Below are 27800 nucleotides of genomic sequence, written 5' to 3'. Positions count from 1 at the left end.
GTTTTCCAATTACAATAATCCAGTAATAGCCTCATAAGAACAATGTCAAATTATAATACACTCTCTCCCACTTTAGGAATTCTTTGATGGTGACTGGAGTTTGTGCCTTCTTCTGAAACATTTCCTGCACACGTCATTGAGCAAACACCGGCCAGGAAATCACACAGTTCAAAGCTGGAATTATCTCTTTATTAGCAAAACATGATCCTCACAGACTGGGCTGAGTGTCAGCCTTAATGAGCACAGCAGTTCATTCCCTGTATGTGTTACCCCATTACCCCATGATGTGGGTGGCACTGTGGTCTAAACCACTGAGCCTCTTGAGCTTGCAGGTCGGCAGTTCGAATCCCCACGACGGGGTGAGCTCCTGTTGTTCTTTCCCAGTTCCTACCAACCTAGCCGTTCTAAAGCACGCCAGTACAAGTAGATAAATAGGTACCACTGTGGTGGGAAGGTAAACGGTGTTTCCGTGCACTTTGGTTTCGGTCACGGTATCCTGTTGTGCCAGAAGCGGTTTAGTCCTGCTGGCCCATGACCCAGAAAGCTGTCTGTGGACAAACGCCGGCTCCCTCGGCCTGAAAGCGAGATGAGCGCTGCAACTCCATTGTCGCCTATGACTAGACTTAATTGTCCAGGAGTACTTTACCTTTTTTAAAAAAAAAAAACATGAAACCAGTTACCGAGACTAAAGGTCCCTGCCTCCCCACAGCTATCTATGTGGGGAGCCACCTCCAGAGCTTTCCCCAAGCAATCAGAGACTATGCCTGCGTGTCTGTCTTTGCTCCTCCCTTTTCATGCCTCTTTTGGTTCTGGGAGTAAGAGGAGCTTGTCGCAGCAGGAGGGGAAGACATTTGTGACTCCTCGCATTTCTATCTCTTTACCTCCCTCCTCCTATTCACCTGCTTTGGCTTTCCCCCCTGATTCTGGTCTTCTTTCTGCCACAGACTCTCCCAGCTCACTAAGCCCTGTTACCTCTTCAGCTTCCGACTTCTCCTTCTCCCAGACTTCTCCCCCTCCTCCTCTGACCACTCATTGTTGTCCCACCACCAATCCCTGGGCTCTGAGCCATCTTCCCATCTTCCCCAGCCAGTTCCTCCACCGTTCCTCTGCTTCCAACCAGTCCCTCACAGCGCACACAGCAAACTTCTCTATACTTTTCCCCTTTTATGAATTCTCTGATGGGAAATGAAACTTTTTTGCAGATGAAGTCCTTTCCATAATCCAAGCATTTATGTATACGGTCTCTCTCCATTGTGAATTCTTTGATGATTAGTGAGATGTGTCTTCTGTGGCAATGTAAAGGCCACACCTTCTTAAGTATTTACATAAATGATCCTTTGTGTGGATCCTTTTGAGAAGTGAGTTGTATCTTCTTCCTGAACCCCATTCTATAGTCAAACATTAATATGGTTTCGCCCTTTGTGAATCCATTGATGACAACAAAAATGTGTACGTCTCCTGAAGCTCTTTCCAAACATTTTTTTTTTATAGTTTCTTACCTATGTGAATTCTTTGGTGATTACAGATACTTTTCTTGCAGCTGAAGTTCCTTCCACATTCTAAGCATTTATATGGCTTCTCCCCTGTGTGAATTCTTTTATGTTTCGTAAGGTGAGATTTGTCTCTGAACCCCTTTCCACACACCAAGCATTCGTACGGTTTCTCCCCGGTGTGAATTGTTTGATGGAAGAGAAGGCTAGAACCGTCTTTGAAGCCCTTTCCACACTCAGAGCATTTATATGGTTTCTCCCCTGTGTGAATTCTTTCATGAGAACTAAGGTGGGCCTTTCCACCGAAGCTCTTTCCACATTGGAAGCATTTGTATGGCTTTTCCCCACTGTGAATTCGTAGATGGGAGGTGAGACTTTGCTTCAAGATGAAGCTCTTCCCACATTCCATGCACTTATACGGTAAGTCCTGTGTGTGAATTCTTCCATGGGAAGTGAGTCTGTGTTTGGAAATAAAGCAGCTTCCACATTCCAAGCATTTATATGGTTTCTCCCCAGTGTGGATTCTCTGATGATTAGTAAGATGTATCTTCCGAGTGAAGCTCTTTCCACACTCCAAACAATTATGTGGCTTTTCCCCTGTATGAATTCTCTGATGGGAAGAAAGGCTAGAACTGTGACGGAAGCTCTTTCCACATTCCAAGCATTCAAACGGTTTCTCCCCTGTATGAATTCTCTGATGGGAAGAAAGCTCACCACTGCGAGGGAAGCTCTTTCCACATTCCAAGCACGTATAGGGTTTCTCCCCTGTGTGAGTTCTCTGATGAAAAGTGAGACTTGTCTTATGGGTGAAGCTTTTCCCACAATTCACACATTTATATGGTTTCTCCCCTGTGTGAGTTCTCTGATGAAAAGTGAGGCTTGCTTTATGCATGAAGCTCTTTTCACATTCTAAGCATTTATATGGTTTCTCTCCTGTGTGAATTCTTTGATGATAAGTGACGCTCTTTTTGCAGCTGAAGCCCTTTCCACACTCCAGGCATTTATATGGTTTCTCCCCAATGTGAATTCTCTGATGGGAAGTGAGCTTGGAGCTCTGAGCGAAGCCTTTTCCACATTCCAGGCACTTATAAGACTTCTCCCCTGTGTGAATCATTTGGTGATTAGTAATATATATCTTCCGAGTGAAGCTTTTCCCACATTCCATACACTGATACGGTTTCTCCCCTGTGTGAATTCTTTGATGATAACTGAGTCCATGTTTGCAACTAATGCTCTTTCCACATTCCAAGCATTTATATGGTTTCTCTCCACTATGAATTCCTCGATGGAAAATGAGTGCGGAGTTTCTCGTGAAGCTCTTTCCACACTCAAAGCATTTATATGGTTTCTCCCCTTTGCAGTTTTGGCAATGTGCTTTACATTTTCTTTTAGAACCGAAACTTTTCCAATAATCCCGACACTTCTTTTTATTTCTTATATCTGTTTTTCCTTTGACTGCAATTTCATTGTAGTTACTACCCTGAGAGGCTGGGGGTGTATTCCTCCCCATCTTCTCTGCTTCAGTTTTCCTTCTTTGCTTTCCCTTCTTTGAGCATCTTTCCAGTGACTCTTTTCCAACTCGTTTTCCTTTATTGTTGGTTTTTGATTTGTCATCTGCAATGAAGAGAGAAATAGCTAAAAGCCTGTGGACAGAAGCCTCAAATCACTGAATACAATCACTTAACACTGAACAAATCCATCTGGTACGCAGGCTGAGACCCTACCCGCCCGCAGACTGTCTCGCCAGAGTGGTGCATGCTCTGGTTATCTCTCTCTTGGACTACTGCAATGCCCTCTATGTGGGGCTACCTTTGAAGGTGACACGGAAACTACAACTAATCCAGAATGTGGCAGCTAGACTGGTGACTGGGAGCGGCCGCCAAGACCACATAACACCGGTCTTGAAAGACCTACATTGGCTCCCAGTACGTTTCCAAGCACAATTCAAAGTGTTGGTGCTGACCTTTAAAGCCCTAAACTGCCTTGCCCCAGTATATCTGAAGGAGCATCTCCACCCCCATCGTTCTACCCGGACACTGAGGTCCAGCGCCGAGGGCCTTCTGGCGGTTCCCTCACTGCGAGAAGCCAAATTACAGGGAACCAGGCAGAGGGCCTTCTCAGTAGTGGCTCCCGACCTGTGGAACGCCCTCCCCACCAGGTGTCAAAGAGAACAACAACTACCAAACTTTTAGACGACATCTGAAGGCAGCCCTGTTTAGGGAAGCTTTTAATGTTTAACACACTACTGTATTTTAATATTGTATTGGAAGCCGCCCAGAATGCCTGGGAAAACCTAGCCAGATGGGCAGGGTATAAATAATAAATTATTATTATTATTATAACAACTTCAATGCTTGTGATAACGGGAAAGCTGGAAGGACTTGGATGGGAGGCAGATTTTAACTGCCTCTGTTGACTGGTGTTAACTGACTGCTGGAGTGCTATGGATTTGGGCCACAGAGGTGTATGTTCAGCTCCTAGAGAGAGGTGAATCTCATTGGATGGTCTTCAGCCAATCACACTCTCTCCGTCTAATCAACTTCACTTATCTTATAGGTTTGCAAGGCCTATACAAGCAGTAATTCCCCCTTTAGATTTTTATTAAATGCAGTGTTAGGATATAAAAGTTTTTAATCAAGAAAAACAAATAAATACTCCTAGATTGGAAGATGGAGACTTCAAGTGCTGGAATAGAGGAAATGTGCAGAAAAGATTAGATTTATTGAGAAAGATCAGGAGTGGGGGGCCCTTTTTAGTTACTGGCCAATTTTTTTTCTCCATAAGAGGGACATTATTATTATTTCAGTCAAACCAAATCTGCTCCATCTCTTATGCCAGTCAGCTCTCTGCCCCAACAGAAAATGGCTGGGATGCTAGTTCTGCCTCCCTAAAAACTGTGAAACTTACATTTCGAAAGGTCTGCTCAGTTCAAAGCAGACAGGTCATTGTTTAGAAGGGCACAACGAAAGGATGCAAATTCAGAGAGAATACATTAGATAACTGTCAGTTCAAAGTAAACTGCAGAGGGCTTCAGGGCCTGGAGAAGGAGGAGAACATCTCTGACCACCAGAACGAACCAGAGATCAATCTGGGAAAGGAAGTGTCCGTGGGGACGATCACATCAGTGATCATTCCAGGCTGCGACCTTTTGTCAGGGACCATGCTGAGGAGGGCTGCACAGAGGAGGAATGGTGGGAGCTTCTCCCTCCCCCTGACCCTGAATCTTCCCAAGAACAGGAGGACAGTGTAGATTTGGAACAGCAGTTTGCAGAGGGGCATAGTTCAGAAGGCTGAAGCTGGGAAATACTGGATGGGGAACAGCTAGGAGAAGAAACACTGGGGGAGAGAGAGGGTTGGCAGATTCACAGTCGTCGGACAGCATTCCTCCACCCCCCCCTCCCCAAGTCAGAAAGTCTCAGAACAGAAAGTGCAGAGAGTATAAGCTCAGATTACAAGAAGTAGGAGCAACATAGATTAATAGGGACGGAGGGGGTGTAAGCCTTAATTGGGAGCACCACCATTTCTAGGAGATGTGTTCTTTGTTCTCTCGCTGGGATTATTAAAGAATCTTACTGGTAAGATGTTCTTTTCATTTGATCTTCTTCTTTACTGCCATGGAGGAGAAAGTCGATTCTCCAAAGCCTGACTCCATTTCTTCATTAAAAACCCGGTGAAGCTGTACAAAAGGAAGCGGATGAGCCCGTGCCCCGTGTGTGGGAAGGTTTTTGCCACCCAGTCGAGCGTCAACCGACGCTCCAACACTATTGAGCTACATCAGAATATTGGGGTTCGCCGCGCACAAAAAAGTACTGAATTTCAAAACGGGAATTATGATCCAACAGGGAGTCTTACCCAGAAAGGCCACGATGCCTCTATTTTCCTCCATGACTTCCTTGTGCAGAGCTCTCTGGTCAGGATCCAACACAGCCCACTCTTCTTCTGTGAAATGTACAGCCACCGCCTCAAAGGACACTGGACCCTAAAAGAAAAAAGGAAACACCTCCTTGCATATAATATACAGATGAGTGAGGTATAAGTAATAAATTATTATTATTATTATTATTATTATTATTATTATTATGTGTCATTACTGACAGGCACATTCCTGTGACACTGCCCCTCCCCAGCAACACCTCTCCCCTGTTAGAATTTCTGCTCCACGATTGCAGTCATGCAATTGTTGTCTATCACATGACGATGTATATTTTGACTCCACAGAGTGGGAAGTGACGGAGACAGGATGCTTGTATTACTGTGTTTCCTGAAGTGGGACTATTGTCCTTTGTTCTTCTCTTTGCTGTCTGATGCTAGAGAGAGAAGGAGCTATGGTGCAGTGCTCTGTGTGTGTTTTATATGTAAATAAAGTAGATTAGCCAAAATGCTGAGTTGCTGAAGTCTGTTATGCAAGCTGCGAACACTCTGTGGATCCCTAAGTGTGCCGATGTCTGTTGGCATCGGTCGCTATGATGTTCGGGCTGAAGAAAGCTTTTGAAGCTCCCAAACGAACAACCAGGAGGGAGAGAACATGCCAGTCGGGTCCTACTCGAGTGTAGGACGAGCTCCTGACATCCCCAACCTAATTCATACGACCTTGAGTGTTTTTGCCCTGCTGGAATATGACCCCTCTGCTCTCACCCACCCCTGGAAGGTTGCTCAGATAAGAATGTGGCCCTCAGCCTGAACCAGTTTCCCCACCCATGTCCCACCTGATTCGATTCCACAGCGGCTCCTTCTCCTCCGCCACAAAGAGGAAATGAATGAGGATGTCTTGGCCGCTTCATTCCCTCGCCTGAAGGAGACAAACAAACGTGCCAGAGAGCCATTAGGACATCCTCACCTCTGAAACGCATGCCTAACTTAGAAAAAATCCTAGCTTCATATGTGGTGGTCTTGTAGTAAGGTTAAAGCTTACTGGGAAATGATATATAATGAATTGAAAAGGTTGTTTAAAATAACCTTTGTAAAAAAATCGAAAAGCTTTTCTTTTGGGAGTTATAGGGACATATTTTTGAGCAGCAAGAATGTTGCTTGCCCAAAAATAGAAATAACTTCTAAAATACAGCAAAACAAAGCACACCCCATCCCCACCTCTCCTAGGTTTTCGGAGACCTGGCTGGTATTTTCTTAACTGATGGAGGAAATGTTGGTACTTGTATGGTAATGAATGGTAATGAATGCTGGTGAACAAGGTACATATCAGGTCCGAGAGGAAAACAAGAAAGGAATTTTTGCCTAGAAAGTTCATAGAAGAGGCAACTTTAAAGACCTTCTCAACTCCACCAGATTCACAAATTGGACAGCTTGAAATGTTATTAATCCTGCTATCCAAAAAAGTGTGTCCCCTGGAAAGCTAAGGTCTGCAAATGGTTTTTCTTAGAGCAGCAGTAAGGGTGATAAAATACCTCCAGGAAAAATGTATTTTTTTTTATAACTGGCACCAATATGAATAAGACATTTGTGTGATTGAATGAAAGCCCCATCACTTAAAGTAGAAAGGAATTCCCTCTTGAAACATCGGATTCACTCTAGTGGGACAGAAAATAGGCCAAGCCTCAGTATTAAGACCAGGGCTTTTTTCCAGGTGGAACTCAACAGAACTCGGTTCCGGCACCTCTCAGTGAGGCTACAGGGAACCAGGCAGAGGGCCTTCTCGGTTGTGGCACCCTCCCATCAGATGTCAAGGAAATAAACAACTATCTGACTTTTAGAAGACATCTGAAGGCAGATCTGTTTAGGGAAGTTTTTAATGTTTGATCTTTTATTGTGTTTAATATTCTGTTGGGAGCTGCCCAGAATAGCTAGTGAATAAATTAATAATAATAATAATAATAATAATAATAATAATAATAATAATAATTATTATTATTATTTATTTATTTATTTATTTATTTATTTATACCCCGCCCATCTGGCTGGGCCTCCCCAGCCACTCTGGGCGGCTTCCATAAAAACCAAAAATACAGTAAAATATCACACGTTAAAAACTTCCTGAACAGGGCTGCCTTAAGATGTCTTCTGAATGTCAGGTAGTTGTTTATCGCTTTGACATTTGATGGGAGGGCGTTCCACAGGGCGGGCGCCACTACCGAGAAGGCCCTCTTCCTGGTTCCCTGTAGCTTTGCTTCTCGGAATGAGGGAACCGCCAGAAGGCCCTCGGTGCTGGGCCTCAGTGTCCGGGCAGAACGATGGGGGTGGAGACGCTCCTTCAGGTATACTGGACCGAGGCCGTTTAGGGCTTTAAAGGTCAGCACCAACACTTTGAATTGTGCTCGGAAACGTATTATTATTATTATTATTATTATTATTATTATTATTATTAGAGGTGTTCACGGTGAGTTCTGATGCCTATGTTTCTAGAAAAGTTAAGACCATCAGAATGTCAGTGGAATTTCCTCAGTACATTTGAGAAGAAGTTGGTTCCAGCTCATTACCTCCAAATAGCAACTACTTCCATGGAAGTTCAATTCACAACATGGAGAGAGACCAAATTGAGATACATTGCACTGATCCTCACCCAATGGCTTCTGTCTGGGGTCTGATGGAGTCGTCTCGGCTGCAGGGGAATCACCTCCCATTTCAGCAAACAGACCCTTTACCTGGAACAACAGCAATAAGGATAGAAGACATTAAATGGGGAGAAATGACACAGCTGAAAACTTTGATGATTTCTAAATAAATTTGGACAGGGAGTACAGAATTTTGCACCCACAGTCTGACCTGCTTGGGACCATGTAACAATGCTTGGCCTTTTTAAAAAGTTAATATTGTTTTATTTCTGCTTTACATTTTAAAATATTCATTTAAACAACCTTAAAATATCAATGACTTCCCTTCTTCTTTCCATGGTTCATTTTGCATAACATAAATCCCTGCATATTTTACATAAACTAAACCATTCAGTATTCCATTATTACTTCCATCAAAGCTTATTTACACTGTTGAATTTATTTTAATGCTGCCCACGTTTTCAAGTGTACACTATTTCCCCCCATATATTCAATAAACATTTTCCAATCTTCACTAAACGTATGTTCTTCTTATTCTCTTATTCTGTATGTTAAGTCTGCAAGCTGCGCATATTCCATCAGCTTAAGTTGCCATTCTTCTTTGGTTGGGACCTCGCTCGTTTTCCATTTCTGTTTTATTGATTCTAAATGCCGTATTAACCTGTCAATCATATAGTATGACATTTGCTCAAATTGTGATGTTCAGCTATCAGCTTACCGTTTTTGTGGCTGATTTGTTACCAGCGTTATGTAGATTGCAATTGTTTTACTGATGATCTGCTAATTATTTTACATAATGTTGTTCCGTTATGTTTTACTATGTTACTGTTATTTATTGTCTGCAAGCCGCTTTGAGACTCATTTGAATGAAAAGTGACACGGAAATATAATAAATCAAACCAAATCAAATCAAAATCAGGGCCAGTCTACTAGGGAATAATTGGAAGAAACAAGATTTACCAACTATCAAAGAATGGCAGATGAAGATGATGGACTATATGGAACTTGCCAAACTGACCGGAAGACACTGAGACCAGAGAGAAGAGGCGGTGGAAGAAGATTGGAAGAAGTTTAAAGAATATTTGAAAAACTATGTGAATATTTAAATCTTAGAATAGCTTTGGAAGTAGATATAGGCTGTAGGGTTAGAAGTAGAAGGTAGTGTATTTTAAAATAGCATTATTTGTAAGTGATAAAATGTGAAGATTTTTATGGTAAAAGTAGGTGATAAAAAATGGTTAAAAATTATGATATATGAAACTGCTAAAGATGAAAATCAGATAGGGGGGACTTGGGGAAGCTCACCTAACAATGCTTAGAAAAAATAAGGAGAAGACAAGAATATGTTTGTATTATTTGTATTTCTGTTTGTATTGTTTATTTGTGTTATAAAATGAATAAAAAAGTTTGAAAAACAACAACACAAAAGCAAAAAACCAGGGCCAGTCAAAGCAGTGCCTTCCAGATGTTCAACGCCAGCTGCCTTCAGCCAATGCTAAGAGATGATGGATTTAGTTCAACAACTTCTGGGGCTCCTGATTGTTAGGTTTAATGTAGATTAAACATTCTCACCTGCTGCTCTTCCTGCTTCTTCTCCTCTGCCCGACTCAGGAGGAAACCTTCGGCCAGGGCCACCGCCTGGGAACTGGTCTCCGCTCCGCATTCCCTGACCCAGTTCTCCATCTCCGGGGGGAGGACAGCCAGGAATTGCTCCAGGATCACTAAATCCAGGATCTGAGCCTTGGTGTGTCTCTCCGGCTTCAGCCACTGACGGCAGAGATGGTGGAGTCGGCTGCAAACCTCTCGGGGTCCCTTGGCCTCCTGGTACTGGAAGTGCCTAAACTGTTGGCTGTGCACATCTGAGCCATTGATGTTCTCGCTCAAGATCTTGTGTCTGCTTCCAACCCAAATTTCACCAGTGCTCCCAGTCATGATGCTACCAGGCTGTCTTCCTGCTTCGAGGGCGGCAGAGTCTTGTTCTTCCATCTCTTATCTGCAGAAAAACATTCTCTGATGAAACTACCGTATTTTGCGCCCCATAGGACGCTCCGGCCCATAGGACACACCTAGTTTTTTGGGTGGGAAATAAAGAAAATTTTTTTAATTCCCCCCCCCCCAGGTGTGGGGCTGGAAGAACCAGGTCGGGGAACAGTGGGAAGGCACGCTCTGCCTCCCCGCTGTCCCCCGAGCTTGTGGGGCTGGCGATGGGGAGAAGTGCGCTGATCCCGGGACTGCAGGCAGCTCTGCGCCGCCATCCGGAGCGGGGCGGGTCTCCCGAGGGTTGCGCAGAGCTTCCTGAAGCCTGGAGAGCGAGAGGGGTCCATGCGCATCGACCCCTCTCGCTCTCCAGGCATCAGCGAAAGCCTGCATTCGCCCCATAGGACGCACACACATTTCCCCTTCATTTTTGGAGGGGGAAAAGTGCGTCCTATAGGGCGAAAAATACGGTATATTTTTCATTTTGATTGCTCATACAGTGGATGCTCGGGTTGCGAACATCATCCGTGTGGGGTGCACGTTCACAACCCGCAGCGGCGCGTCTGTGCATGCGCGGGTTGTGCATGCGCAAAACCCGAAAGGAACCTGTTCCGGTGCTTCCAGGTTTCAGGGGGTCTGTAACCTGAAAAAACGCAACCTGAAGCGTCTGTAACCCGAGGTATGACTGCATTGTGAATTATGTAATACACAACATTTCTTCCCCCCATTTGAGATCCGGTACACTGCTTCTGCATATGAAGGTTCTATTGCTCACACAGCTATTCATGTTCCTCTCACGCTGCCCATTCGTGGGATCCCTGCCCAAAATCTAACTACAGTGGTACCTCGGGTTAAGTACTTAATTTGTTCTGGAGGTCCGTTCTTAACCTGAAGCACCACTTTAGCTAATGGGGCCTCCCACTGCTGCTGCGCTGTGGGAGCACCATTTCTGTTCTCATTTTGAAGCAAAGTTCTTAACCCGAGGTACTATTTCTGGGTTAGCGGAGCCTGTAACCTGAAGCGTATGTAACCCGAGGTACCACTGTACCTGGACCAAGACTGCTTCTTGGTCTACCTTAGGTTATGGACTCTCCTTTCTTGGTGGTTTTTAAGCAGAGGTTGGACGGTCATCTGTCATGGATGCTTTAGCTGAGATGCCTGCATTGCAGGGGGTTGGACTAGATGACCGTGGGGGTCCCTTCCAACTCTAAGATTCTATTATCTATCAAGTACATCCTCTTCCTTTCTGCGTCCATACACAGACTCATCAACCAGAGAGAAACATACCACATCCCTGCCTAGATTCCTCCCATTGCTATATTCAGCGGTCACTAACAAGGACTGTTTTCATCTACGCTAGTGGCCAAAATTGTGGAAACCATTTGGAAAAAGTGTATTTCTGAGGTCTGATGGCTCATAAGACCACTTTTCTTTTGAGTAATACCATAAAATTATATATCAATGGAAAGATAATTTAATGAAGAATGCAATGGAACAAAGTTTTTTCAAATAAAAAAATTCCTTCCAGTAGCACCTTAAAGACCAACTAAGTTAGTTCTTGGTATGAGCTTTCGTGTGCATGCACACCTCTTCAGATACACTGAAACAGAAGTTGCCAGATCCTTCTATATAGTGAGAAGGTGGGGAGGGGTATTACTCAGAAGGGTGGTGGGAATGGGAGATTGGCAGATAGCTGAGATGAGCCTGTTGACGACTCTTAACGACTGTAATAGGTCTTACAGGAAAAGGCAAGGGGTGAGAAGGTGAGAAATGGCTTAGTCATGTATAATGAGATAAGAATCCAATGTCTCTGTTCAGACCAGGTCTCTCCATGGTTTTAAGTCTGGTAATGAGTTGCAATTCAGCAGCTTCTCTTTCCAGTCTATTTCTGAAATTCCTTTGAATTTCCTTTGAAACTGAAGTTTGTTCAGTTATCTGTATTTTATCAAAAGTTATAGCCAAATGACCAGAAAAAGGAAACACAACTTGCTTAAGTTGATATGCAGTAGCTTTCATTCATTTGAACGAAGCCAACAAGCACGAGTGTCTAGAGAGCCAATCGGGTGTTATGAGCCATCAAACCTCACAAATACACTTTTCCCAAAAGGTTTCCACAATTTTGGCCACGAGTATATGTTTTTTTAAAGCTCGGCTTTGTAAGCTATCAATCTGCAGAGGCTGCAGTGGATCTTCAACTGTGCCCCACTTCTGACACTCAATGGCTGTGGGCAGGATGCCGGCCCAATCATTTCCTACCAGCTCGAGGCTGGCATAGCCCAAAGCGCACTTTTGCCTCTCTGCCCCTTCTAGCATGAGGAGTAAAGGGTAAAGGGACCCCTGACCATTAGGTCCAGTTGTGACTGACTCTGGGGTTGCGGCGCTCATCTCGCTTTACTGGCCGAGGGAGCCGGCGTACAGCTTCCGGGTCATGTGGCCAGCATGACTAAGCCGCTTCTGGCGAACCAGAGCAGCGCACGGAAACGCCGTTTACCTTCCCGCCAGAGCATTCCCTATTTATCTACTTGCACTTTGACGTGCTTTCAAACTGCTAGGTTGGCAGGAGCAGGGACCGAGCAACGGGAGCTCACCCCGTCGTGGGGATTTGAACCGCCGACCTTCTGATCGGCAAGTCCTAGGCTCTGTGGTTTAATCCACAGCGCCACCCGCGTCCCTAGCATGAGGAACAAGGCTGCAAATGTGGCAGTGGCAACCCCACTGCTCCTTTCTAACTCTGCCAGGTCCTTACTCTTGTTCATTATTCACTTTCATTTTATTTGTTTTTTTTAAAAAAATTGATTTTTCAGATCAAAATTTTACAGTCACATATTGAACAAACAACATAAAAACAAGGTTCCAAGGAATCTCTTGGACTTCCCTCCTCCCCTTTGTGGGTCCTATTTGTTAATCATTCCCTCCTGCATCTTTTGTGATAATCCAAAACCTTCTACCTCTCCATCTTTTTCACTTGGGTTCTTGCGTAACCGACTCCTTGGACAAAAAGGCTGCCGGTTTTTTAACAGAGCAGTGTTTTCGAAGATCCCCTCACATCCGAATGAGCGCATGTGCTACAGAGCCAGGAAGCCCACCTGGCAAACAGGGAATTGAGAACCATCAGCGTGGGTAGCAAAGTTGGTGAGAGTGTGTTTTCACCAAGGATGCAGATTCGATCCCCATATGGGAGAGCTGCATATTCCTGGATTAAACCGGGTTCCAACTCTACAATTCTGTGATTGTATGACAATTTGCTCTCATTGAGCAACTCTGCCCCGCAGACCTGGCAGAGCAAGAGACTCTAAATATCAGGGTTCCTTCTAACGCTGCAATTTTGTGGTGGTATCTTAGATCGGGGACCTCTTTTGCCTACACAGAGGGGGAAGAGAGAAGTGAACAAGTGCACAAACATGTACATAAACAATTATAGCAGGAGATATGTCGCCTGCAGGCCAGGAGAAGCCCAAACTTCCATCTTCAGTGCATGTTTGCTCCTTAATCATAACAATAATTTTTTTGCTTACACCCTGGCCCATCTGGCTGGGTTTCCCCAGTCACTCTGGGCAGCTTCCAGCAAAATAAAATATGGGTCAGTTGCATGTTCCTGTGTTAAAGGTGGCTGGAGTCGATGATCCTCAGGGTCCCTTCCAACTCTATGACCATCCGCTCCCACTGATCAACTCCACCTCGCAGCCTCTTTAAACCCCAGCCTCCCCAAACAGCTCAGCCGGGAGAGCAATAGACTCTTCATCTCAGGGTCGTGGGTTCGAGTCTCGCATGGGCAAAAGATTCCTGCATTGCACGGGGGTTGGACAAGATGACTCTTGCAAGTTTACGATTCTGTGATTCCATCTTAGATGGGGAACGTAGACACGAACAACCCCTCTCCCTATTTGTTTCCTGTGATGCTTCTCCTGATCTGCGTCCCCCATGCGACGCCTCCATCTTTCCACCAAAAAGATGCTGCAGAATCTCACCGGGTTGCAGGAGGAGCGGCAGACGCAGCGCGCGGTGGGGAAAAGCAGTGGCTCCTTCCTCTGCAAAGCGGGGAGCTGCTTCTGCTCTAGAGGAAGCCCCCCTCCCTTCCTTCCACCCCAAATTTCCTTCTTCTCTAGGAATCCGGTTCTTTTTTTAACCCTTGCAAAGCCTGAGCACGAGCACTGCCGCTCTGTGCCAAAGAGGAAACGTGCGCCCTGCGCGCACACAGATGGGAATCTGGGCATCTTTTCCTGGGGGCGGGAAGACTCGCCTCCACTTCGGGTTCCCAAGCAAACGTGGCCAGGGGGGAGGAATCAGTTGAAAATAACTTTGAAGAGGGGAGAAAGGAGGTCTAGTGGTTAGAGCAGCCCTTTCCCATCACTGCACAGGGTGATTCTCCTGCCCCACGTGCCAATGCCCTTTGCGGCCTAGGACCCACGTACCTATGGGACCGGCTCTCCTGGTAAGGTCCACAAATGACATTTTGGAGGTCCCAAGTCACAAGGTGGTTAGATTGGTCTCAACTAGGGCCGTGGCCTTTTCAGTACTGGCCCCGACTTGGTGGAACGCTCTGTCCCAAGAGACTAGGGCCCTGCGGCACTTGACATCTTTCCACAGGGCCTGCAAGACAGAGCTGTTCCGCCTGGCCTTTGGTGTGGGCTCAGTCTGACCTTTACGTTTCCCTCCTCTTATGGTCTTGATCTATCGGCTACTTTTAAAATGAGGCTGCATTTTAAATTGCATTTTAACCTGTATTTTAACTTTCCTGTTATGTTTTTACTGTAATTTTATGGGTGTTAGCCGCTCTGAGCCCGGCTCTGGCCGGGGAATAAATAAAATTTATTATTATTATTATTAATGCGCCCCTGAGCAAGAGTGCTGCTTGCCTCTTTTCTTGGCGAGGGGACAGAGGGAGCAAGGAATTTAATAGAATCAAAGAAATGTAGAGATGGAAGGGACCCCAAGGGTCATCTAGTCCAGCCTCCTGCAATGCAAGAGTTAAAAGTAGAAAAACTGTTAAAGGGGCAAGGAGTAGCGGTGGGGGAGAGAAGAGGGGCAGGAAATATTTCCAAGCTGCCCCCTTTGAGAATCCGACGACTCCTCTGCGATTTTGGAAAGGATGGATCTTGCCCAGTGCTGACTGGACTTGAACCCGACACCCTCTTCATTCAAAGGGAGATGCTTGGCAACTGGGCTAAGGTCCTTTCCGTAGCGAGGCAACTGGCCTTGTAATGGCTATGGCTGAAGCCTAAGGGGACTGGGAAGGGGGCAAGCTCGCCTTTCAGTGGCAGTCAAAACCAGGGTGTATAAACCAGCGTATATAAAAACACAATAAAACGTCAAACGTTAAGAAGCTTCCCAATGCAGGGCTGCCTTCAGATGCCTTCTAAAAGTTGTGTAGTTTTTTATCTCCTTGATGTTAGGTAGTTGTTTATCTCTTTGACATCTGGTGGGAGGGAGTTCCGCAGTGTGGGTGCCACCACCGAGAAGGCCCTCTGCTTGGCTCCATGTAACTTCGCTTCTCACAGTGAGGGAGCTGCCAGAAGACCCTCAGACCCTCAGTGTCTGGGCTGAGCGATGGGTGTGGAGATGCTCCTTCAGGTATACTGGGCCAAGGCCAGTATTTTATCAGGTTATTTGATACATGAAAACATTTTGCCTGCTTCTGAAAGGCCTGGTTAGATTTATATATCAATAAAAATATTGCAAGGCCACTTCCTAGAACTACGACTCCCATCAGCCTCAGCAAGCATGGCCAGTGGCTAAGGCGATGGGAGTTGTAGTTCAGCAACCGCTGGAGGGTTCCAAAGGTCGCCTACCTCCTTGTGAGCAGCTGAGGCAATTCCCTAAAAGGGGGAAAAAACTGATCCTGCTATTCTAGCAGCTTGGAAAAAGGTGGGAAAACCCTCAGCTAGAGGACGTTATCTCTGCTTCCGAAAGCATGTTTGCAACCCGCAGCGCCACGTCTGCGCACGTGCGGGTCGCAATTCGGCGCTTCTGCGCATGTGCAAAGTGCAATTTAGCGTTTCTGTGCATGCACCTAAACCCGAAGTAACTCGTTCCGGTACTTCCGGGTTCAGTGCAGTGCGCAACCCGAAGCGTCTGTAACCTGAGGTATGACTGTAGTTGGTCAAGAGAGCCATGGACCCAAAAAGGTTGAAAACCTCTGGTATAGATAATTTGCACAGAGGAAATCTATTTAACAAATCACGTGTAAATACTGAGATCAGTTACAGGCATTAGGCAGTAAGCTTGTTCAATGTCTCGGCAGATTTCTCCGGAGATTGTTATGAGTCCACAGCGGTTTGGGTCCTTCAGAATCAAGGTAACTGGAGACGACAGTGTCTTTTGAATATGTTTTATTTACACATATATGCAGGCTGAATATAAGACGGAGAGGACTCACAGCATTCACACAAATCTTGCTCTCATGTTCTGAGTCTGGGACACCAAGTCATTGCACTTTACCTTACCTGCATATATTGTTCCGTTTATTTCTCATTGCTGTTGATTTCTTTGATGCTTTCATCTTTCAAAAACTAAAAAGCCCCCACTGGTCTTCTGCTAATGTATTTACAGTGGTACCTTGGTTTAAGAACAGATTAGTTTATGAACAACTTGGATTAAGAATGCTGCAAACCCGGAAGTAAGGGACGCAGGTGGTGCTGTGAGTTAAACCACAGAGCCTAGGACTTGCTGATCAGAAGGTTGGCGGTTCGAATCCCCGCAACGGGGTGAGCTCCCGTTGCTCGGTCCCTGCTCCTGCCAACCTAGCAGTTTGAAAGCACATCAAAGTGCAAGCAGATAAATAGGTACCGCTCCGGCGGGAAGGTAAACGGCGTTTCCGCGCGCTGCTCTGGTTCGCCAGAAGCAGCTTAGTCATGCTAGCCACATGACCCGGAAGCTGTACGCCAGCTCCCTCGGCCAATAAAGCGCCGCAACCCCAGAGTTGTCCGCGACTGGACCTAATGGTCAGGGGTCCCTATAGCTTTACCTTTAAACCCGGAATTAGGTGTTTTGGTTTGTGAACTTTGCCTTGGAAGCAAAACATGTTCCGCTTCCTGTTGAGTGTGTTCCATTTGTAAATTGAGTCCCCCATTGCTATGGGAAAGCACACCTTGGTTTAAGAACACTTTGGTTTAAGAACGGACTTCGGGAACGGATTAAGTTAGTAAACCAAGGTACCACTGTAATATAAATATATCCAAGTGGATTTTTAGACTCTCCTGGATCCTGCCTTGTCCCCAACATCTTGCCTCCTGGGACAAATATATTGTTTCGCCCCTGTGTGAATTCTTTGATGACAGGTAAGGTTAGTACTGTGCATGATGCTTTGATCATCTTTGAAGAATTAATTAATAATAACAACAGACATTTTTGCCTTTTTGGAAGCTCCTCCCAACTTCTAAGTACTGCATTGGATCCCAGTACGTTTCCGAGCACAATTCAAAGTGCTGGTGCTGACCTTTAAAGCTCTAAACGGCCTCGGTCCTATATACCTCCATTGTTCAGCCTGGACACTGAGGTCCAGCTCCGAGAGCCTTCTGGCGGCTCCCTCCCTGCAAGAAGTGAGGTTACAGGGAACCAGGCAGAAGGCCTTCTCAGTAGTGGCGCCCACCCTATGGAATGCCCACCCTTCAGATGTGAAGGAAATAAGCAGCTATCTTATCTTTAAAAGACATCTGAAGGCAGCCCTGTTTAGGAAAGTTTTTAATATTTAATGCTGTATTGTTTTTAACGCTTGATTGGTAGCCGTCCAGAGTGGCTGGGGAAACTCAGCCAGATGGGCGGGGTATAAATATATTATTATTATTATTATTATTATTATTATTATTATTAATGATTGCTCCACAAATTTTCCTGCATATGCCCTGTCTATATGCAATCCAAGCATTTATTTGGGTTTTTCTTGCGGAAAGAAAGCTAGGAACTGCTCCTAAAGCTCCTTTAATATTCCAAGTCTTTATATGGGTTCTCCGCTGTATGGATTTTTTGGTGGGAATAAAGGCTGGAGATCTGAAGAAAGCTGCTCCCATACGCTGCCCATCGATTTGTGTGTTCTTTGATGAACATTGCGATGGGAACTCTGAGCGAAGCCCTTTCCACACTCCAGGCATTTATAGGGTTTCTCTCCCGTATGAACTCGTTGGTGTGTCGTGAGAGCTGACTTCTCAATGAAGCTTTTTCCGCACTCAGAACATTTATATTGTTTCTCTCCTGTATGAATTCTTTGATGTTTTCTAAGACAATTCTTCTGAGTGTACCTTTTCCCACATTCCAAACATACATGTGGTTTCTCCTGGATGTGCATTTTTTGATGATTAACGAGATCTGCCTCCTGACTGAGGCACTTTCCACATTCTAAGCATTTATATTGTGACTCTGCAGTGTGCGATTTCTGGTGATAAATTAGACTAGTACTTTGGCTGAAGTTCTTTCCACACTCTAAACATTTATATGGCTTCTCCCCTGTGTGAATTCTCTGATGGTAAGTGAGATGGGAGCTCTGACCGAATCTCTTTCCGCACTGCAAACATTTATACGGTTTCTCCCCGGTGTGAATTCTTTGATGGGAAGTGAGGTTTTTCTTCAAAGCGAAGCTCTTTCCACATTGTGAGCATTTATGTGGTTTCTCACCAGAGTGAACTGTTTGATGGTGCAGGAGAGTTATTTTGTGTGTGAAGCTTTTTTCACATTCCAAACACTGATAGGGTTTCTCCCCAGAGTGGATTCTTTTATGAGAAGCAAGACTTGTCTTATGCCTTAAGATCTTTCCACACTCCAAGCACTGAAAGGGTCTCTCCCCTGTGTGGATTCTTTGATGGGAAGTCAGATGGTTGCGTTCCCTGAAGCCCGTTCCACACTCCAAGCATTTATAGGGTTTCTCCCTATTGTGAATTCTTTGATGGTACATGAGAATTATCTTCCGGCCAAAGCTCATTCCACACTCTCTGCATTTATATGGTTTCTCTGCGCTGTGGATTCCTTGTGCTGAAACAGAGGAAAGGGGAAAATGCGTGGGGTTATTAATATTTTTTTTAAAAATATTTTTTCTTGCTCAATTTCCACATAACAAATTATCAAACCATATAATCCCCCCTCCCCCCTGCATAATGGACTTCCCTCAGCTCCTCTCCCTGGTTTCGCTGCACATTATTTTCTCTGCATATTATAAAATTGTATACAGTGGTACCTCAGGTTACATACGCTTCAGGTTACAGACTTCAGGTTAAGAACTTTGCTTCAGGATACGAACCGAAATCATGCTCCGGCAGCACAGCAGCAGCGGGAGGCCCCATTAGCTAAAGTGGTGCTTCAGGTTAAGAACAGTTTCAGGTTACGAATTAAGTATGTAACCAGAGGTACCACTGTATATCCTTACATATCTTTCCATCATGTAACAATAAATTTGTGTGTGTATGTTTATTCAAAACCTGCCAAGGAGTCCAGTTCATTTTGTTGTGTTTTTACATAATTTGTGTGAAGTTCCCATTCCTCCTTAAAGTCACAGTTGTCCTTCTCTCGCAGTTTGTATGTCAATTTTGCCAGTTCCCCATAGTTCATCCATTTCTTTTGCCACTGTTCTTTTGTCGGGGTTTCCTCATCCTTCCATCCTTCTGCTATCAAGACTCTTGCCGCTGTTGTAGCATACATAAACAAGTTCCTTATTTTCCTTGGCAGGTATTGTCCTACAATCCCTAACAAAAATGCTTCTGGTTTTTTTTACAAATGTCATTTTAAACGATAAAAAGTCCCTTCTTTTTCTTTACATTTCCAGCAAATGTTAGAGCCGGTTTTGTACATTTTTGCTATCTGTACAGGTGTTATATACATCATTTTCATATAATTTTCTTTCAGAAGAGAACAATCTGTAAATTGGAAAATGTGTGGGGTTCTTACTGGCTAATACCCTTTTATGTGGTACCGTCCAGATGTTATTAGACTTTCCCATCAGCTCCAGCTGGAACGGACAGCTGTCAGGGATGATGAAGGTGGAATCCTGCAACCTCTGGAGGGAACCACATTGGCTACCCCAGCCGTAAAAAGGTGTCCCCCCCCCCAAAAAAAAATATTACACTAAGCTGCCACCAGCCCTACCTTTCGCCTCATCTTTGGAATTCATATAAACAAAGAGGGAAACTTCGGGCTTCAGTTGTGAAGCATTTCAGACATGAAAATGGAGCTTAGTCACGCTGTATTAGCACATGAAGGAAAGTTTTAGGCAGAAAATCCAGATTCAGAACTAATTCGGAAGCCATTAGGTGAGAAGAATAATGGAAGCTGGTTCTGAAATAGAGAGCATTTTTGCATTCCTAGGAAGGCAAAGGCCTCTCGTTTTTATGGAAATCAGTGAACCCCAGCCTCTTTTGTGAAGTGGATTATTATTTGGCCCATTCATGAAATTCACTCAATTTCTGATGACGTGTACTCATCTCTTTGGCCTTCTGGAAAATGACATCGTTCCACCTCCCTCACAACTCTGAAACTTACATTCCACAAATAACCTGACCAGATAAGACCAACCAAGCCACAGTTGTGAAGGGCAGATCTAGAGAATGCATGCTCAGAGAGAATGCAGGAGAGATTAATTTTCAAGATTAAAAGCAGGAATAAAAATCCTAGATGCTGTATGTGTAGCACAGCTGAGCTATGTCAGAATATTAGGATTGCTCACGTACAGAAATACTGAATTTAAAAAACGATATTATGACGCAACAGGGGATCTTACCGAGAGAGGCCATGATCCTCCAGTTATCCTCCATGACTTCCTTATGCAATACCCTCTGGTCAGGATCCAGCAGCGACCATTCCTCATCTGTGAAATGCACAGCCACATCCTCAAAGGATATGGGACCCTAAAAGAAAAGGGAAACATTTTTTCATGGGTAGGATAGGGATGGTCTATTGGCGACATTCAAAAGGCCAGTTAAATTGAGGTGGGTGCTTATTATTCTCAGGAATTAAACCTTCTTGGGTGGCATTCGCAGCCTTCGCTGAGGGCAGCTTTTGATAGGAGCAAATCGATGGAAAGAGATTCACTCAGGACCAGGGAGGTGAGAGGGGAAAGTGGGGCCCAGCCTCTCCCCTCATTGATCCATCCCCCTACCTGATCAGGTCTCACAGCTGTTCCTTCTACTGAACCACAAAGAGGAGATGGCCGAGGACAGCTTGCCGGCATCATTCCATTGCCTGTCAGAGACAAAACCACTAGTTATCTCCCGCTTGGACTACTGCAATGCGCTCTATGTGGGGCTACCTTTGACGGTGACCCGGAAACTACAACTAATCCAGAATGTGGCAGCTAGACTGGTGACGGGGAGCGGCCGCCAAGACCACATAACACCGGTCTTGAAAGACCTACACTGGCTCCCAGTACATTTCCGAGCACAATTCAAAGTGTTGGTGCTGACCTTTAAAACCCTAAATGGCCTCGGGTCCAGTATACCTGAAGGAGCGTCTCCACCCCCATCGTTCTGCCCGGACACTGAGGTCCAGCAACGAGGGCATTATGGCAGTCACCTCGCTGCGAGAAGTGAGGTTACAGGGAACCAGACAGAGGGCCTTCTCGGTAGTGGCGCCCACCCTGTGGAACACCCTCCCATCAGATGTCAAAGAGATAAACAACCTAACATTTAGAAGACATCTGAAGGCAGCCCTGTTCAGGGAAGTGTTTAATGTGCGACATTTTAATGTATTTTTAATCTTTGTTGGAAGCCGCCCAGAGTGGCTTGGGAAACCCAGCCAGATGGGTGGGGTACAAATAATAAATTATTATTATTATTATTATTATTATTATTGGCACATACTTGGATGAGAAACTGATACATAGAGAAAGTCTGAACTGTTGAGCAAGTTTGAGATCTGTGCATCTGTTTGATAGTTCCAGTGTGTGAACACATAGCAACTCTTTGGGGCTTTTGATCACAAATCCATGTGCACAACATGTTGCAAATAAGGGTATTTTCGAGCCCTGGAGAAAGGTGGAGATTTGCCTCCCCGCAAAAGGTTAAAGAAGTTGATGTTGGGATGCATCCGGGGAGACGGGGGCAATTGGCAGGCTCCCAGCTGGCTCCAGCCCACCGGCCGGCAGCCGAGTGAACTCCGGTTCTCGGAGCAGCATCAAAACTGCGACTCAAGTCTCAGAGACCTTTAGAGACTGAGCACGCAAGCTAGCAGAGATAAGAACTCTTTGCAACAGAAGTAGCAGACAGAGGCATATGTAAGCATATTTACAAGCATTTATTCAACATCAGGACAAAGGAAAAACATGTCTGCTTCCCTTCGTGTCCAAGCAAAGAGCACAGGCAAAAGCTATATACAACGGAAGTTCCCAGCAGACTGTGCTGGAAGTAAACAGACATGTAACATACAACAACTCCACATCCCTGTTCTAAAGGTGGAACGGAACTATATCCTAACAGTTGATGCATGGGTAGGCAAACTAAGGTCCGTAGGCTGGATCAGGCCCAATCGCCTTCTGGATCCGGTCCACGGACTGTCCGGGAATCTCTGCGTGGATCACCAGCGCACATGTTCTTTCCCTCTCCCTCCCTCTCATGGCAGCAGCACCGCCTTCTCCTCCCTCCCTCCTCTTGGCTTCTCCCCACCCTGCCTAGAGGAGGAAGGGGGCTGGGCTTTGTTGGTGTCAGCAGCAGCAGCAGGGCTCAAGCGGCCGCCATTTTAAGCAGCCCCTCTCCGGAGCCCTTTCGCACGCCGCTCAGCGTCCCTCCACCACCGCCAGCCCCTGCCGCTCACAAGACACAGGTAAGCAGCCACTGGGGCTCGGGTGCTCTTGCATCATTTTGTTTTTCAAAATATAGTCCGGCCCCCCACAGGGTCTGAGGGACAGTGGACCGGCCCCTTGCTGAAAAAGTTTGCTGGGGGGTGAAATCCCCAAAAAGGATGTTACTGTTTTTCTGTATGCCACAACAGCTGCAAGAATATGGCTAGCGAAGAATTGGAAGAAACAAGATTTACTAACTATCGAAGAATGGCAGATGAATATTATGGACTATATGGAACTTGCCGAACTGACCAGGAGACTCCGAGACCAGAGAGAAGAGACGGTGGAAGATGATTGGAAGAAGTTTAAGGAATATTTGGAAAAAAAATATGTTAATATTTAAATCTTAGAATAGCTTTGGAAGTGGATATAAGCTGTAGGGTTAGTAGTAGAAGATACTGTATTTTGAAATAGCATTATTTGTAAGTGATAAAATGTGAAGTTTTTTATGGTTAAAGTAAGTGTGATAAAAAAAAGATGGTTAGAAATTATGATATATGTAAACTGCTAAAGATGAAGTAAAATTAAAATCAGATAGGTGGGACTAAACTAACAATGTTTAGATAAATAAGGATAAGACAAGAATCTGTTTGTATTGTTTGTTTTTCTGTTTGTGTTCTTTATTTGTGTTAAAAAATGAATAAAAAAATTTGGAGGGGAAAAAGTTTGCTGACCCCTGAGTTGATGGCTTAGTTTCAAAATGAACAGAGGGAGACCAAATTGAAACAGTACCCCTAAATCCTCACCCAGAGGCCTCTGCCTGATGACTGACAGATTCCTTTCTGCTTTGGGGAAATCGCTTCTCATTTCCGTGACCAGATCCTTTACCTGAAACAGAAATATGCATTGAAGACATTGCACGGAAACAGCAAATGCAAAAACCTCAGGGGTACTTGGCTATCTGTTTGGCTGACTTTCACAGAAAGCTGGTGAAGAAGCAGAGAATTCTGGGATCCCCTCCCTCACATCCTGAGCCCCTTGGGATTATCTAGCTCAGAGGTAGTTGACATAATGCTCTCCAAACGTTGCTGGACTTCAGCTCCCATCATTCCCAGTTGATATGTAGAATGAACAGGGATGATGGGCGTTTTAGTTCCACAACCTCCAGAGGACATCAGGTTGACTTTCCCTGATCCAGACAAAACTCTCACCTGCAGCTCTGTCTGCTTCTTCTCCTCTGCCCGGCTCAGGAGGAAACCTTCGGCCAGGGCCACCGCCTGGGAGCTGGTCTCCGCTCCACATTCCCTCACCCAGTTCTCCATCTCCGGGGGGAGGACAGCCAGGAACTGCTCCAGGATCACTAAATCCAGGATCTGAGCCTTGGTGTGTCTCTCCGGCTTCAGCCACTGACGGCAAAGGCGGTGGAGTCGGCTGCAAACCTCTCGGGGTCCCTTGGCCTCCTGGTACTGGAAGTGCCTAAACTGTTGGCAGTGCACATCTGAACCATGGATGTTCTCCCTCAAGATCTTGTGTCTGCTTCCAACCCAAATTTCCCCAGTGCTCCCAGTCACGACGCTATCAGGCTGTCTTCCTGCTTCGAGGGCGGCAGAGTCTTGTTCTTCCATCTCTTATCTGCAGAAAAACATTCTCTGATGAAAACGTATTTTTCATTTTGATTCCTCATATTGTGAATTATGTACTGTATTTTTCGCTCTATAACACACACCCGACCATAACACGCACATAGTTTTTAGAGGAGGAAAACAAGAAAAAAAAATTCTAAACGGAACAGTGGATGTATGTTCTTTGTGGTTCATGCTGTGGCCACAGACATGTGATCTGACGGTGAGTTTGGCGTAGCCCAATGCAAAAATCCTGAGGATCCATGTGGATCCATGCTTTGTAACTACGTTTTTGCACCACTGAGGCCCCAGGCAACAGTGAGTGCGTGATTTTTTTGGTGCAAGCTGTAGCCATGGATATGCTATGTGATCTGATGGTGAATTTGGGGTGACCCAGTGCAAAAATCCTGAGGATCCATGTGGATCCGTGCTTTGTAACCACGTTTTAAGTGGGGAGGGAAGGAAAAGCACTCAAGGGACAAGGAGCACGCGTGGGGTGTGTGGAGAAGGATGCTGCTAATAATGAAGAAGAGGCGTATGAGGGGAGAAAGCTCCTTTCCTCTCCCACTTTGCTCCTTTAAAGCAAGCAGGCTCTCTGTCCCTCTCTCCTCCCCACTCAGCGGCTCTTCTCTCGCTTTGCTGTTTCAAAGCGAGCCACGGAGGAGGGAAGGAAGGGGAACCATGGATCCTCTGCTCACGACTGCATTCGCTCCATAACACGCACAGACATTTCCCCTTACTTTCTCGGAGGAAAAAAGTGAGCGTTATGGTGCAAAAAATACGGTAATACACAACATTTCTTCCCCCCATTTGAGATCCGGTATACCGGTTCTGCATATGGAGGTTCTATTGCTCACACAGCTATTCATGTTCCTATCACACAGCCCCTTTGCGGGATCCCTGCCCCAAAATCTAAGAACCTGGACCAAGACCGCATCTTGGTCTCCCTTAAGACTGTGGACTCTCCTTCCTCAGAGGTTTTTAAGCAGAGGTTGGGTGGCCATCTGTCATGGATAATAATAATAATAATAATAATAATAATAATAATAATAATAATAATAATAAATTTTATTTATACCCCACACTCCCCAGCCAAGACCGGGCTCAGGGTGGCTAACACCAGATATAAAACAATTGATTGAAATACAACTTTAAAAACAAGATTAAAATACATTTTTAAAAAGCCAGGGAATTCCCCAAGTAGGAGTTCCATCACAGAAGGAAAAAAGAAAGAGGGGTGGGGGATCAAGTTAATTCCAAGCCAAAACCCAGGCAGAGCAACTCTGTCTTACAGGCCCTGCAGAAAGAAATCAGATCCTGCAGAGCCCTGGTCTCATGAGGCAGAGCGTTCCACCCGGCCGGAGCCAGTGTTGAAAAGGCCCTGGCTCTGATTGAGGCTAATCTGACTTCCTTAGGGCCCGGGACCTCTAGGGTGTTGCTATTTATGGACCTTAAGGTCCTCCGTGGGGCATACCGGGAGAGGCGGTCCCATAGGTACGAGGGTCCTAGGCCGTGAAGGGCTTTCAAGGTCAAAACCAGCACCTTAAACCTGACCCTGTACTCTACCGGGAGCCAGTGCTGCTGGAAAAGCACTGGGTGATTCAGCTGAGATTCCTCCATTGCAGGGGTTGGGCTAGATGACCCTCAGATCCCTTCCAACTCTTAAGATTCTGCGTCCAACACCCAGACTCACACAGACTCAGTAGCCAGAGAGAAACATACCACATCCCTGCCTAGATTCCTCCCATTGCTATATTCAGGGATCACTAACAAGGACTGTTTTCATCTATGCTCTTAAAGCTCGGTTTTAATCCTGTAAATGCCAAACCCCTCATACAGGAATAGTGTCTTTGGGCAGAAGTACTCTCAGCATAATGTGATCCCTGGAAAACACTGGCGTCTGAATGCGCACACATTTATTACGTGCTACCAAGCTGGAAAGCTCCGCTTGACAAACAGGGGCTTTAATTTTAAGGGAAGAAGAGGAATTGGCTGGGATAGCTCAGCTGGTTAGAGCATATTTCCAGTAACACCAAGGTCGCAGGCTCGACCCACCTGCATATTCCTACATCCCTGGGGTTCGACTAGATGACCCTCAGGTTCCCTTCTGACTCCAGGAGTCTATACTTTTGTATTCCACCTTTTCCTTGAAAGAGCTCAAGGCAGCATGTGTGGCTCTCCCTCTCTCCATTTAATCCTCACGACAACCCTATGAGGTAGGCCATGCTGACAGGAAGTGGGCCAAAGTTCTTGTCCCCTCGGGACCTTCGTGGTCCTGGCCTGCTCTCACCACTGCACCGTGCTGCCTTTAAGAGAGGACGGTACAAATTCATGGAGCAGAGGGCTATCAATGGCTACTGGCCGTCATGGCTGTGCTCTGCCTCCTTGCCTCTTTTCTGAATTATTTTCTTTGTAAAGCTTTTTATTGCTATTTAATTACATGATTAATTAGGGACGGGGGTGGCGCTGTGGGTTCAACCACAGAGTCTAGGACTTGCTGATAAGAAGGTCGGCGGTTCGAGTCCCCACTACGGGGTGAGCTCCTGTTGCTCGGTCCCAGCTCCTGCCAACCTAGCAGTTCAAAAGCACGTCAAAGTGCAAGTAGATAAATAGGTACCGCTCCAGCGGGAAGGTAAACGGCGTTTCCGTACGCTGCTCTGGTTCACCAGAAGCGGCTTAGTCATGCTGGCCACATGACCCGGAAGCTGTACGCCGGCTCCCTCGGCCAATAAAGCGATATGAGCGCCGCAACCCCAGAGTCGGTCACGACTGGACCTAATGGTCAGGGGTCCCTTTACCTTTTTAAACAATTATAACAGGAGATATGTCGCCTGCATGCCAGGAGAAGCCCAAACTCCCATCCTCAGCGCATGTTTGCTCCTTAATCATAATAATAATAATTTTATTGCTCACACCCTGGCCCATCTGGCTGGGTTCCCCCAGTCAGTCTGGGCAGCTTCCAGCAAAATAAAATATGGGTCAGTTGCATATTTCTGCGTTAAAGGGGGCTGGAGTCGATGATCCTCAGGGTCCCTTCCAACTCTATGACCATCCGCTCCCACTGATCAACTCCACCTCGCAGACCCACTTTAAACCCCAGCCTCCCCAAACAGCTCAGCCGGGAGAGCAATAGACTCTTCATCTCAGGGTCGCGGGTTCGAGTCTCGCATGGGCAAAAGATTCCTGCATTGCACGGGGGTTGGACAAGATGACTCTTGCAAGTTTACGATTCTGTGATTCCATCTTAGATGGGGAACGGAGACACGAACAACCCCTCTCCCTATTTGTTTCCTGTGATGGTTCTCCTGATCTGCGTCTCCTCCATCTTTCCACCAAAAAGATGTTGCAGAATCTCACCGGGTTGCAGGAGGAGCGGCAGATGCAGCGCGCGGTGGGGAAAAGCAGAGGCTCCTTCCTCTGCAAAGCGGGGAGCTGCCTCTGCTCTGGAGGAAGCCCCCCTCCCTTCCTTCCACCCCAAATTTCCTTCTTCTCTAGGAATCAGGTTCTTTTT

At 45.7% G+C, this 27800-nt stretch overlaps 2 protein-coding genes across 5 annotated transcripts in view; both read right to left on the bottom strand.

Moving 5' to 3' along the window:
• LOC310701787 (uncharacterized protein) overlaps nucleotides 1-23548 on the bottom strand; it is a 224343-nt gene extending 200795 nt beyond the window's left edge. Inside the window, exons 1-3 of the mRNA XM_083493171.1 lie at nucleotides 23474-23548; nucleotides 20673-20799; nucleotides 17443-18934 (exon numbers count right to left, since the gene is read on the bottom strand). Of these exons, the coding sequence (XP_083349297.1) occupies nucleotides 17907-18934; nucleotides 20673-20706 (1062 nt within the window). The 5' untranslated portion in view covers nucleotides 20707-20799; nucleotides 23474-23548 and the 3' untranslated portion in view covers nucleotides 17443-17906. The remainder of the gene's footprint in view (nucleotides 1-17442; nucleotides 18935-20672; nucleotides 20800-23473) is intronic.
• LOC310701203 (uncharacterized protein) lies at nucleotides 176-27800 on the bottom strand. Of its 4 annotated transcripts, none has more exons than XM_083491713.1 (6): nucleotides 27647-27800; nucleotides 23879-24316; nucleotides 8005-8086; nucleotides 6197-6279; nucleotides 5343-5469; nucleotides 176-3104 (listed from the first exon to the last, which is right to left on the bottom strand). In XM_083491713.1, exons 2-6 carry the CDS (start codon nucleotides 24290-24292, stop codon nucleotides 1486-1488), a joined length of 2325 nt encoding a protein of 774 aa, XP_083347839.1. In that variant the 5' UTR covers nucleotides 24293-24316; nucleotides 27647-27800; the 3' UTR covers nucleotides 176-1485. The 4 variants fall into 4 exon arrangements, with proteins under 4 accessions (XP_083347839.1, XP_083347836.1, XP_083347837.1 ...); XM_083491710.1 differs by having other exon boundaries at nucleotides 23879-24299; nucleotides 27647-27799; XM_083491711.1 differs by lacking the exons at nucleotides 23879-24316; nucleotides 27647-27800 and adding exons at nucleotides 9569-9989; nucleotides 13942-14056.

Source organism: Podarcis liolepis, assembly GCF_965112155.1.
Source record: "Podarcis liolepis genome assembly, chromosome: 2".
Taxonomy (NCBI): domain Eukaryota; kingdom Metazoa; phylum Chordata; class Lepidosauria; order Squamata; family Lacertidae; genus Podarcis; species Podarcis liolepis.
Note: the sequence above shows the minus strand (reverse complement) of the source record. Positions and strands in the feature narration are given on the sequence as shown.

Coding starts and splice junctions, on each gene's coding strand:
- LOC310701203 (XM_083491713.1), bottom strand. CDS start 24,292: ATGGAAGAACAAGACTCTGCCGCCCTCGAAGCAGGAAGACAGCCTGAT. Junction 5,470..6,196: donor CCGCTGTGGAATCGAATCAG/GTGGGACATGGG, acceptor TTTTTCTTTTAG/GGTCCAGTGTCCTTTGAGGC. Junction 3,105..5,342: donor AGGCATCGTGGCCTTTCTGG/GTAAGACTCCCT, acceptor TCTTCATTGCAG/ATGACAAATCAAAAACCAAC.